The 12,893-nt window shown below is 44.3% G+C and overlaps 1 protein-coding gene across 8 annotated transcripts in view; it reads left to right on the forward strand.

The window, feature by feature from the left end:
• The window catches only part of tln1 (talin 1), an 86,484-nt gene extending 74,110 nt beyond the window's left edge, over positions 1–12,374 (forward strand). For 5 of the 8 annotated variants that reach the window (XM_042058644.1, XM_042058647.1, XM_042058649.1 and 2 more), the window contains 9 exons: positions 34–141; positions 1,490–1,492; positions 2,828–2,933; positions 4,292–4,416; positions 5,189–5,314; positions 5,589–5,651; positions 6,425–6,607; positions 9,657–9,782; positions 10,659–12,374. In XM_042058644.1, coding sequence (XP_041914578.1) covers positions 34–141; positions 1,490–1,492; positions 2,828–2,933; positions 4,292–4,416; positions 5,189–5,314; positions 5,589–5,651; positions 6,425–6,607; positions 9,657–9,782; positions 10,659–10,787 — 969 coding nt within the window. In that variant the 3' untranslated portion in view covers positions 10,788–12,374. The remainder of the gene's footprint in view (positions 1–33; positions 142–1,489; positions 1,493–2,827; positions 2,934–4,291; positions 4,417–5,188; positions 5,315–5,588; positions 5,652–6,424; positions 6,608–9,656; positions 9,783–10,658) is intronic. The other 3 variants (XM_042058646.1, XM_042058648.1, XM_042058651.1) reach the window with 1 other exon arrangement.
• Positions 12,375–12,893: the final 519 nt, after the last annotated feature.

The raw sequence follows: 12,893 nt of genomic DNA on the forward strand, positions 1-12,893 counted from the left end.
CTCTGAATGCGTGTCCTTATTGTGGCCCCGCAGCAAGCGGCATACCACCCCGAGGTCAGTAAGGAGGTGCAGGCGCGGGCCCTGCGCTTCGGATCGGAGTGTGCCACCGGATACCTGGGCCTGCTGGAGCACGTCCTGGTGGTAAGTCCTCCCATGATTCTTGCCTTTCTTTATCAGGGCTACTTTGGTAACAACAGAAAATCACTTGTTGTATTGATATTCTGTAGCACTTCAGGTTGTGGTCAGTATTGCACAGAGTAAAACAAAAGAAAGCTAATGTCAGTATTCAGTAATAACCTAGATAAGGGGCAAGTTTTGAGTCACTTGAGTAACTCAGTGGAAAGTCATTGGTTTAGGAGATGTTTTTTTCATCCAGGGTTAGGGGTTAGTGACTTCTAATACAGGTGAGAGAGGCATATTCTCCAGTGCATATGTTTAAGACATGTTACAGCAATGTCGTCTGGTTACCATATCTATCAGTGGTATCCCAAAAGTTGTCTAGTGCACCATCATGGTGGTGAACGCCAGTCGTATTAAGTTTCTGCCACAGTCAGATCCTTCTGTAAAGGGTAACCACAGAAAGATGTGTCACTCTGAGGTGAGCCCACACTGCGCACACACACACACACACACACACACACACACACACACACACCTTCCCTGATCTTGAAAGACACCTTCCCTGGTCTTGAGAGGTTGCTCCATCTGTGACCCAGCGCTCTCACACCGGTCACTGGTCCCCTGACCTGTTAGTCACCAGTTTATGAAGTTGTCATTTTCATAGTAACTGTCTTGCTTGAGATGATTTATAGTTTGTCATGACACACCCTCAGTTTTAAACATGGCTCACACCTTATGTAGACATGCCGTCATTTTGCATTGCTATTTGTACATGTTGTAACTATACAAGTCATGAATATCGGGGAAATGTTGGAGTCCTTTTGTCACTTTAGGGAGCTATTGGCTAGTGGGTTCCAACCACATCAATGAGGTATGTTAAGCTAGGCTAACAGGGGTTGTGTCAGACTGAGTTACTGCACACAAGGGTATGTACCATTTTATTTATCTTTGGGGGAGATGGCAAATAAGCTACTTTCCCAAGAATGTTGGCATGGATGTGACCGACCATATAAAACGTGGTAATGCCTGATAATAGAAGTGTAATATTTCTTCAAGCACAATTTAGCTACCCCCTTAATCCTGGTTTTAGAGGTCAATTTCAGAGAGATGACTCTCCTCCTGACATCATAGACATCACCGACATCACTCTCAAAATAAAACTTTCCAAGATGTCATCATATGCGAGAGTCATCTATGAGGCAATTGTCCAGTCATCTACTACAGCACATCCCCATCTCTGAATCTGCACCCTGACTCTCTCCTCACTTTTCACTGTTATCCATCTGTCTGTCTGTCTGTCTGAATATCTGTCTCTGTGTCTGTCCCTCTCTTATCCTGGCTTTGTGTTGTACCTTATTCACCCCGGTAGCCGGTGAGTAAGACACACGGTATGATTGACCTGCACGACTGTGTGGCTGCACTGTTTGAGCCCCAGGGAGCTATTCCCCAAACCCCCCACCACACACATCCTCAAGGCCTTCAGGCCCCCGAACAGCTGTCTGTGAAGCCTCCATCAGCCATTTACAGTACTAGACTAACAGTTGGAGAACCTAACCTCAGAAAATCACTGAATGCACATTTTGTACTAGCATAGTTCAAGGAATTGCGTAAACTAATGCTGATATGAACATTGCAACTGTGTGTGTGTTTCTTTGAATGTATACTCATAAATGTGCGCGCGTGCGTGCTGTGTGCGTGCCCATTCATGTGTGTGGATGGATGTGTGTGTGTGCGGACACATGCATGCATATACGTGTGTGTGTACTTGTGTGTGCATCCCTGCCATTGCTTGGCCATTCCCCTGATGCTTGTGACACTGTGCTCATGCGTCGCTGGTCTTTTCTTAGCCACTCATCTGAACACACTTGTGGCATGCCCCAGCCCAGCGGGATTATGGGTAGACGACAAGCACTGTTAATGCCGCACCTGTCATCTGCTTTTGGCTGGACACCCCACTAGCCCTGTAGAGGACAGTCCGAGGGCGTTTGTCATACTCTTTCCGTCCCTCTCTCTCACTCACACACACACACACACACACACACACACACACACACACACACACAAACATGCATAGAGACACTCTCTCTCTCTCTCTCTCTCTCTGTAAGATATATGTTTCACTGCTTGGTTTGGTGGACAACTTCCTGTGCGAAACGTGTGTGTTTTGTGCATGAACGCAAATCTTTTTTTCTGGCATTTCATCTTAATGACCTGGCTAATAGGCAGAAGTTCTCATTACGAGTTGGCTCATCTGACATGGATTTAGAAATCGATCCTCCATGAGATATTAATGTTAGCCTTGGGAATGAAAGTTGCAATGAAGAGGTAGGATGGTGGTTAACACTTTTCATATCTGTTTCTAAAACTGTAGTTCATCTGGTGTGTAGGGGAGCACCTGATATCGTTATAGACCAGAATAAAAGGATGCAAAGTCCAGAGGGTCGTAGCAGGTTCATCAGATGGCCCAAAAGATCCTAACCCACCTTTTCTCTCCCTCTCTTTCTCTCCTTCTCCTCCTCCTCTACCTCCTTCTCCTCCTCCACCTCCTTCTCCACCTCTCCTCCTCTACTTCTCCTCCACCTCTCCTCCTCCTCCTCCTCTCCCTCTCCTCTTCCACCTCCTTCTTCACCACCCTCTCCTCTCCTCCTCCTCCTCTCCTCTCCTCTCATTCTCCACCTCTCCTCCTCCTCCTCTTCCTCCTCCACAGATCATCCAGAAGCCCACCCACGACCTGAAGCAGCAGCTGGCCGTCTACTCCAAGCGTGTGGCCGGCTCTGTGACCGAACTCATCCAGGCTGCCGAGGCCATGAAAGGTATCTTAACCTTTGACCTCCAATCACACCGAGTACATAAACTACCAACTCCACCAGTCACCATCAAAAACAACCCACCCCACCTGCTTCTAAACACCTGATTGGTCCCAAATCACCACCTAATTACCTCTGTCCCTGGATCAGGTTCCATATGACCCCTTTCTTCCATCTTCAAGCTGTAACACTAGACAGCTATTATTAAAAAGTGAATGCCTAAGAAAATGGGTGCTGCAATTAGCTATTGGGGATGGCCAGAGTGCTGGCCTTGGCTTTATAGAGGTCCTGGTGACGGACTCCATCATCAGCACTCAGGCCAAACCCACCCACCCACCTCCCCTTCCTCTATCACAAGTTTTTCCAACTAGTCTCCTCAATTACACACACACACACACGCACACACACACGCACACACACACGCACACACACACGCACACACACTCACTCACTTATTCTGGGTTTATAGACCGCCTCCGAGAATAAAAGTGAACCCCTATCTCTTGGGCCTGAACGCACTAATGTCACACCTTGATTTAACAGATGCTATGTGTGTGTGTGTCTCTTTGTATGTTTGTGTCTGTGCTTATATGTGTTTATGTGTGTGTCTGTGTGTCTTTTTGTGTGTTTGTGTGTGTGTTTACGTGTGTGTGTGTGTGTGTGTGTGTGTGTGTGTGTGTGTGTGTGTGCTGGTCAGGACAAGGTGATGGATATATATCGTAAGAGGTGGTTACAGCCCCTCCGCTCTATTTCTCCTTAGACTGGAATGGAAGGCGCTGAATCGGCCATTCCACTGATAGGTCAGGCCATTCAAGCCTGTGTTAAGCCCATGTCAGGTTTCTGTTAACATTGCAAGGAGGGGTGGGGGGCATCCCTTCATATGGGGCTACAGTTCAGGCACAAAAGGTGCTCATTATATCTAGTTAATTTTAATTTGTCTTCTCGTAACAATCTAGATGGCAAGTATGCAATGATTAGTAAATAGTGAATTAGTGAAGTAAACAATGATTAGTTTGCACTAGTCAGAATAAGGAGGACCTGAGGAGCCAACAGACAGAAGGTGAACAGAAGGTTCTGCTGCAAAAGTCATTTAGTAATTAAAATGTCAATTCAGACATTTAGATAACACTGAATCCAACTCGGTGTGTTAAATCCTCATCAGAAAATCCTACATCTCCCATAAGTCTTCACTGATTAGCAAATGTCATTTTAAGCCACAATGTGTCACAGAATCACATCCCTTCTGTGTTAACTATCTGAAGAAATAACGGGACCCCTGTTATTTCTAACCCCAGACCTGGGTGTGAGTGGGATCAGTAACTGCTTAATGAACACTGACCCTGGTAACCTTGCTCCCCTCACAGGCACGGAATGGGTGGACCCCGAGGACCCCACCGTCATCGCCGAGAACGAGCTGCTGGGCGCAGCAGCGGCCATCGAGGCGGCCGCCAAGAAACTGGAGCAGCTGAGGCCGCGGACCAAACCCAAGGTGAGGAGGAGGAGGAGGAGATGGGGAGGACGAGGGTGTGTTTTTTCCTGCCAAGTCAGGAGAGCTCATCATAGCTCACACCTCCAACCCTGCTTAGCCACTCACTCACAAACAAACAAACAAACACACACACACACACACACAGATACATGAACACACACATACATTCATGTATGTACAGAGTATACACAGAGACCACACTTGCACATGTGTTTAGTGACCGTGGGCCACAGTTTACATTGCATGTGTTTTACGACTTTATGAAGTCAGCAGAGATACTAATTGGGCCCAAAAGGTTGGCCTTTTGGCCTTTATCTTCAGAATTAGAACCACACTGCATTGTGTAAAACATGACTAACACCGCATGGATGTTATGGCTTAAAGGGGATTGATTTCTGGGCCTTTCTATAAAGCATGATGATGATGATTATGATGATCTATCTATACTTAATCAATGTGATGAAGTACTTTTGGATAACCTACCACTATGTCTTGTTAAGAACTTCTAACGTGATAACATAATGATCTACTCTACACTGCCCTTTCTCACTTGTATCTATATCACGCAGTTTGCAAGGTATGGACGGAAGGTAACCCTCCGATTGTGGATGTATGTATCGGTCAGCATGCTAGCATGCTCACATCTCTCTGTTTCTCACATCTCTCTGTCTCTCACATCTCTCTGTCTCTGTCCCGGTCTTGCTCAGTCTCACGTCTCTTGTACTGTAAGTGGTGATGTCGCCCACTCAGATCCCGTCTTCTGCTTCCACAGGAGGCAGATGAGAGTCTGAACTTTGAGGAGCAGATCCTGGAGGCGGCCAAATCCATTGCTGCGGCTACCAGCGCACTGGTTAAGGCAGCCTCGGCCGCCCAGAGGGAATTGGTGGCCCAGGGCAAGGTTAGTTTGGGACAACAACCGGCTACTGTGACTATAATTGTATTTCTTGGAAAAGCGAAAATAATTACTTTGCATCCATATTTAGTCTTTTCACAACAGTATTACCCAAAGCTGCTTGAGCATAAGCATAATTTCTCATTTTTACACGTCAGAAGTTATATTCGTATCATGATCATGATTTGTTGGAAAAATGATAAGAGGTCTTAGTGTTGCATGCGGACCCGTAGTACTTTTCTTAACCTTCCTCTTCCGTCTTTTCTCTGTCTCTGTCCAGGTTGGGGCCATCCAAGCCAATGCCGTGGACGATGGACAATGGTCCCAGGGTCTCATTTCTGCTGTAAGATTCAACCTTCACTAAATAAAAGCACAACTTTTTAGGATGAATTAGCTGAGCAGTTAGTATAATAGTTAATCACTCCCAGCAGGTGGTGTAGCCTACTGTATGTAATGAACCACGAGAGAGAGAGAAAGAAAGAAAGAAAGAGAGAGGGAGAGAGACCACACCAATAATTAAAGAGGCTGGATGTTTATTTATAACTGAGCAGATGTACTGTATGTGGGGAGAAAAAGACTAGACTGAAATATCACTGAGGTGACATTGTAACTATAGAGTTAGCTGCCTTTTACTCTTTTCCTGGCCGAGTTGGAGTGTGCTAGAGTGCTAAGCGTACTGCTTACTTTGTGTCATTCTTACTTTTAAAAAGTAAGAATGAAAATGGACAACCAATTACTTCATTAACTATTTCATTACTTTCATTAACTATTTTGAGGCCCACTTGATGAGAATTCTGTTTTACAGAAACCTGCAGCATTTCTTTATACATTAAATTTGATGAATAACAGTGTTACAGTACGGATACTGTACTCTAAACAGCCACACTTGGATGGTACTTGGATGGTCTCCATTAGCCTAGATTTAGATCTACAGATTCTCAGATTACAAACACTCAAGGGGATGGGTTTGGTTAAGGTGATATTCAGTAAATGTTGAACAACCAAGACTAAATTTGAATTTCAACAAGCCATCTATAAAATATCTTTAGGCAGGCTATCTAAGTGAAGTGTTGCCATATCAAATGTACTGTATACTGATTGTATTTGCCATCGTAGGCGCGCATGGTTGCTGCTGCAACGAACAACCTGTGCGAGGCGGCTAACTCAGCGGTGCAGGGTCACGCCAGCGAGGAGAAGCTCATCTCCTCGGCCAAGCAGGTGGCTGCCTCCACCGCCCAGCTCCTGGTGGCCTGCAAGGTCAAGGCTGACCAGGACTCCCAGACCATGAAGAGGCTGCAGGTCAGTTGAATGAGGGGGACACGTGAGGGACACTTTCAACATTCTGCAGTCTCTGGTGTTCACTTTGCCAGCCTCTGTTAGGTTCTCTACTTGGTTGAGTACTCTTCTTTCTCGCTCCCCCCCCCCCCCCCTCTCTCTCTCTCATCTCTCTCCCTCTACTTCTCTCCGTTCCTGCTACATTTCTGTGCCTTTCTCTCTCAAAATCCATTACTCTCCATGTTATGTAAGAACGTTAACACTCCAGGATTATCATGGTTTATGAACTAGGAGCCATAGGGTTGGCTGCTGAGTGCAGCACCTCTTTTAGTCCTCCTGTTTTTCTCTTCTTCCAAAAGACGAGACCAAACAGCCATCACATCGCTGGTCTTTCACCCTTGTTTGAGTTCCACAGGCTGTCAGGCATCTCTTGTGGGTCTTCCCTTCTGTTAACTTCTTTCTATTGTTTTACGGCTCGCCTGTCCCTCTCTGTCCGGTCAACAATTACAGGGGTGAGCATGGAACCCAAGGCCAGAAATAGGTGGAGGCCTCTGTTTCTGGTTACACAGGGCTGCTCACCCGTGTCCAGCTGTCACCTTGGGCTTTAGCCTGGCTAAATTTACCCCTTTGCTGAGGCTGGACCTCTGTCCATGGGGACCCTTGTGTTTAGCATAATAGAGCAGAGCGGGCTTCTGTCCTGGCCAGCAGTGGTTTTAGTGTCCAGAGTGTCCCCCCTGGTTGAGCCCTGGCTTTGAATTGGTGAGAGAGAGTTTTGCAAGTGTGCCAGGAGGCAGTCATCATGGCAAGATGTGGTATCTCTCAGCTAAAGCATCTTGTTGTCACCTCTAGACCTGCCCCCTAACTCTCTCTCTCTCTCTCTCTCTCTCTCTTTTAACACAAAGGAGAACCGTGCCTCAGACAGACTAAACTTGCCTATTTGTTTTCACATTTGAGTTTTTAATTGGTTCTAGGATTCCTAATAAACACTGAAACATGACTTACATTCTGTAATAGAATATATCATAGACACATTGCAGTTGAAAGCGGTTGCACTTTTGGGAATGCCACCGTGCTGCATAGCTCCATAGCCGCTTCCCCTCAGCTTTGCCCTGCCCTGAGGGACGTCTCGTGTTCCTCTGGCCTAACTAACCACCCGAGTCTTATTCCCCTGTGTAGCCTAACACACAGCTGCTCCTTGGGCAAAGGCTACTTCTCCAGATTGAGTTTCCCCCCTCACCTGAGTCACTTTCCAAATATCAGAGTTGTCAGTGGAAATTGTACCCCTCCCCCTAACAGTCATACTAGCATCTTTAATTACTGCTAAACGGTGGAGGACGCTGACTCAAGAGTTGAGGCAGTCTGTGAACAACATGGCCAACACAAGTCTACTTAGTAGTGCCATACAAGAGTGAGTTCACATAAATGGTACTACACATGAGAAGAAATATTTGAGATGGTGTACGTGTGTGTGTGTGTGTGTGTGTGTGTGTGTGTGTGTGTGTGCAAGCGTGAGTGAGACTGAGTGGTCTGAAGCAATAGCAGCAGGTGGTCCGATGGCCTGACACAGGTGGCCTAAATAGTCACACTTCCTGGACCCTGACAATGCACAGCTAATCTCACATCAAAGTATTGTAATTAGAGAGGAGCCATATCAGACCATTATCAGGTACAGTGTGATGCTATATAATTACAATGTTACATAAATAAAGCGACCACTTCCATTTCAAGTGACGGAACAGAGTAGTATGTTTTTTTTATGACACTTGGTGCGGTGGCAAGACACGTTAAGGGAAGGCTAACATCACATCACAGGAGATGCCTTACTGGTCTTGAGATGAAGGATGTAAATATCCTGAGTCGCAGCTGTTCTTTTGTGTCTGTTTTTTTTAAAAGCCTCTTGGCCTTGAGTTTGGCTTGTGGCTCGTGTCAGGGCCAGGCTAACTCTGGCATGCTAATAAGAACCATAAATCAGCCGTTGAGACAGCGAGAGACCCGGCCAGCCGCGGCAGCAAAGGGGGAGGCCTGCAGTAGGCCCTGACCAGCAGGGTGTCTTCTCTCCTCGTCTTCCCTTCAACTCCACTGCTCTACCGCAAAGGCCTCTAAAGGGCCCTGCACACAAAAAAGGGAAAAAAACGCTCACTCAGTGTTTGCGAAAGGCTGCCAAATGAGTGTGCGGGGCGGGGAACACATACGTGTTCTGTGTGTGTGTGTGTGTGTGTGTGTGTGTGTGTGTGTGTGTGTGTGTGTGTGTGTGTGTGTGTGTGTGTGTGTGTGTGTGTGTGTGTGTGTGTGTGTGTGTGTGTGTGTGTGTGTGTGTGTGTGTGTTTTGCTTCAAGTGATTCACAATGAGCGCCTGGGCTACTTCACTCCAGCATTGCCTTTTAAAGCCATCCTTAGGCCTCGGAGTCTGGAGGAGTGTTATGGTTGACAAGCAGTTCAGACAGATTCTGGCGTTATCCTTACCAGCAGGGGAGGGGGCGGCTCCTGTGCTGGCTCTGGAGGAGATGGAGGAAGGAGACTGTGTGTGTGTGTGTGTGTGTGTGAGGGAGAGAGAGACTGTGAGTGTGTCTTTGTATTAGTGATTGAATGTGTGTGAGTTTGTGTAAGTATTAGTGAATTGTGGGAGTATGTGATGTTGGAAGTGGGGGGGGGGTTGGATGTCTTACTCATGCTTGTGTTCTGCGTCAGTGTTGGCAGCAGCTGCAAACCTTTCCAAACAGACAAAATAACTCAGAAGGCTACATTTTTGTGTGAAATCAGGGAGAATTTAAGTCTGAACCACAAAGCTTTGTCCTGGCATATTACTACGGATGAGGTGGCTCTGAGCAAGCAATGAGTACTCTCCAGTCTCACTAAGCTCATTGAAGATCAGCTGAGGACAATTGCGATTAAGAAGTTGCTAGACCAGACCTACATTTTCAGTCATTTGAGAAATGTTGCTGTAACTGATGTGATTTTGTCTGTCTGAGAAATTTGTGATTTTTGTTTGTGTTGGAGAAATGTTGCTGTAATGGTTGTGGTTTTGTTTGTGTCTGATCTGTTGTTGCAACGGTTGTGCTGTTTGTTCCTGCAGGCTGCTGGTAACGCTGTCAAGAGGGCCTCAGACAACCTGGTGAAGGCCGCCCAGAAGGCCGCCTTCGATGCCCAGGATGACCAGGCCGTCATGGTGAAGAGCAAGATGGTGGGCGGTATCGCTCAGGTAGGCATAAATCATACACTGGAAGCCTTAGACTTCGATCCAGAGAATTTGAAGCAAGTCTTCATACAGTCACAGTACACACAAGGAATGTTCAGAACCATATTCCTTATATGTACTAACTCACTTGGCCAAATGAACCTGATTCTGATTCTAATCCTGGTCACAGCATACTGGCATCTCCTTAGTCTGGATATAGCATTAGGTTCCTGTTCATGACGAAGAGTCTAGCCTGACATTTTAATAAATAGAAACGCGTTTTTGTTTAAATACTCTAAACAGTCTAGGCTCTAGCGGTATGTTGTGAGTAGAGCGTGTTTTAAACATATGAAATAGTACATGGTACATATCTGATATAGTATCTTATAAGTGTAAATGCATACATGAATGTACGCAGCATTATTGTAATTACTCATTAAACTATTAACAGAAATATTGTATATTTGTTTTATAAATCATTGTATGTGCTGGAAAGTAGCCAGTTGTAGCATTTGCCAGTAGAACTGCGCCTCCTCATGAATAATAACACATCCTCTTTATGAGGATGTGTTAATATTATGTAACAGAGCGGGCTCAAGAGCCTTACTGAGCCAATGATTGGACAGTGAAGTCTTTTTTGGGCTGTGCATCTCACTGTTTATGTGACATCACCTATGTTACACAATTGTCACCGATTTAAATAGCATATAGGCTATTATTAGTACTGTTGTATGTATTTCATTTATTCTATGTATGTTATTAATATCATCTTCCTATATAATATTAATTGGTCCTAAGTATTAGGTGGTATTAGGTGGTACCACATACTTAGGCACTGTGACTAAATAAGCGATGTGACCCTGAGCCTGTTGTGTGTGTGTGTGTGTGTGTGTGTTTTAGATTATTGCGGCTCAGGAGGAGATGTTGAGGAAGGAGCGTGAGCTGGACGAGGCCAGGAAGAAGCTGGCCATGATCCGCCAGCAGCAGTACAAGTTCCTGCCTTCGGAGCTCCGGGAGGAAGACCAATGAGAACCGCCACTGTTTGTCTGCTAACACACATACAACACACACACACAGATGCCATGCAAGCAAAGACAAATCAGCGGCTTGGGCTTTGGACCCGTGCCACAGTTTTATTATATATTTTTGTTCAAGAGTGTAACTATGATGATGAGGTATTACTTTTTTTGACATGCACCATTCTGGGCAAAGCAATTCTAAGAGATGAAATAGGGGTAAAAAGTGAACAAATGTATCAGGATGTTTATTTTAAACTTTGGGTTATTTTTTTGTTTGTTTTCACCGTTCTTTTTTCTATTTGTCACTTTTACAAGCATTGCCGTGCCATGACTTAACTGTTTATTGTTTTGTTTGTGTCTTTTGGATAATGTATGCACAACTTATGCAAATCTCTAAAGTAACTGCGCTTTTAATAGCTCCATGTGATTTAATTTAGCATTAGATCCAATAGAGTAGATTGTCTGGACCTAGCATGCACGGGTCTTAACTGAGGCTACACATTTAATTTACTCAATCAATTCACTTATGATGGGCTAAGTAAAATGGCCTCAGTTAACACGGCTAAGAAAAATATTATATCATCGAGCACAATGATGTTTTTAACTTTGTCATTTTTTTATTTTATTTCTACTCCTCAACTTCTGGGGGGTGGAAATTATAAAAAAAGAAGAAAAAAAAACAGTATTTGTTCCATAGATATGTCTAACATTTAGTCAGGTTCCAAAGAAGATTGTTGTGAATGTGTGAGTGGCCTCCATAGCCTTTCTTCTTCTGGTGGTTTAACCCAGGGACAGTCAACCGCATCGTGTGGCAATTTGGACCAGCAGTGCAATGAGTACCTTTTTTTGCGATGAAACAATTCAAAGAAAGAAAACATATCATTTTTTAAGAAAAGAAAAAATAATAAAGCTATGAATTGTGTTACAAATAATATCTTCTATTAAATGTCTATGTTAATAAAAAAAAGAGAGTTTGTGGGTGTTCGTTTTCTATTAGTCAGGGCATCTGTCACTTTGACCTCCTGTGTTTGAATGAGGTCAAGTTTGGAAAGCCATATTTTTTTCTCTTGGTTTGTTTTTATTACTCAGCCCTTGTCTTGTTACTCGGACCTACTTGGTGCTATGTGGTAGAGCTTTCTCTGAGATGTGGATGTACATCATGGAGGTATATGCAAATATTAGAAAGGAGGGAGGGAGTTCATATTAAGTGAGTGGTTCCTCCGTCATCTGACTGTTAGTCAAGATGAACAAGGAATATGAATTCATAGTTGGGGTATAGTGTTTTCAGAGCATTTACAAGGCTTTGTTATTACATGGTTGTGTCTGTTGAACATATCAGTCCATCTGAAAGTGCCTTCAAAAATCTGTTTTTATAACAGTATGTGTTTAACTGTTAACATTTCCTATTTTCCACTGTGCACTTGTTTAACTTAAAGAAACCCACAGATAATCCACTCTTTTACACATTATTTTCACTCTTGTTGTTCAGTGATTGTCATTTTGATACCCTAATGTTTGTAGTGCAATGGGATAGTTGCCCCAGCACTGTTAAAGACCTATTCATGGGGGTCAATAAAGTTGCTTTTCTTGCCTAAAATTAAATGTTTTTATTCCTTACATGGTCAAATATCATTGGTGAACTACTGGGCTGTCTAAATAAAAAATATAAAGCCGCCCTCATTGGAAACTTCTCATACGCCAATAATAATATTGTGCAGGCCTACTGAGGGTGGTCAATCTGGTAATGGTGATACCGTTTTTTACCTCCGAGCACAGCTGTCAAATTAGATGATCTGCTGTCGATCTGCTGCACCTGTGCTAGTGCTTGTGCCTTGAGGTGACATCCAGTAGTACCTATTCTCTGTCAGAATAAACTGCTGTACAATATTCGTATGCCAAAAACAGTATATGGCATCCCCTGTGATTTTTCTGAGTAATTATGAAGACATTCAATCTCTACGACCAGAGAAGCAACCTAGGCTATCATATTAGGTAGTATATTATTATTATAAACAGTATAACAGTCCTCTAGCGACTGTTAAATCACTTATCTCCGTTATCTCAGATTTTAGTGGGCTGTCAGATTTCCTGGATTAATGTTTTATCAGACTGGGAT

Source organism: Alosa sapidissima, chromosome 13 (assembly GCF_018492685.1).
Source record: "Alosa sapidissima isolate fAloSap1 chromosome 13, fAloSap1.pri, whole genome shotgun sequence".
Taxonomy (NCBI): domain Eukaryota; kingdom Metazoa; phylum Chordata; class Actinopteri; order Clupeiformes; family Clupeidae; genus Alosa; species Alosa sapidissima.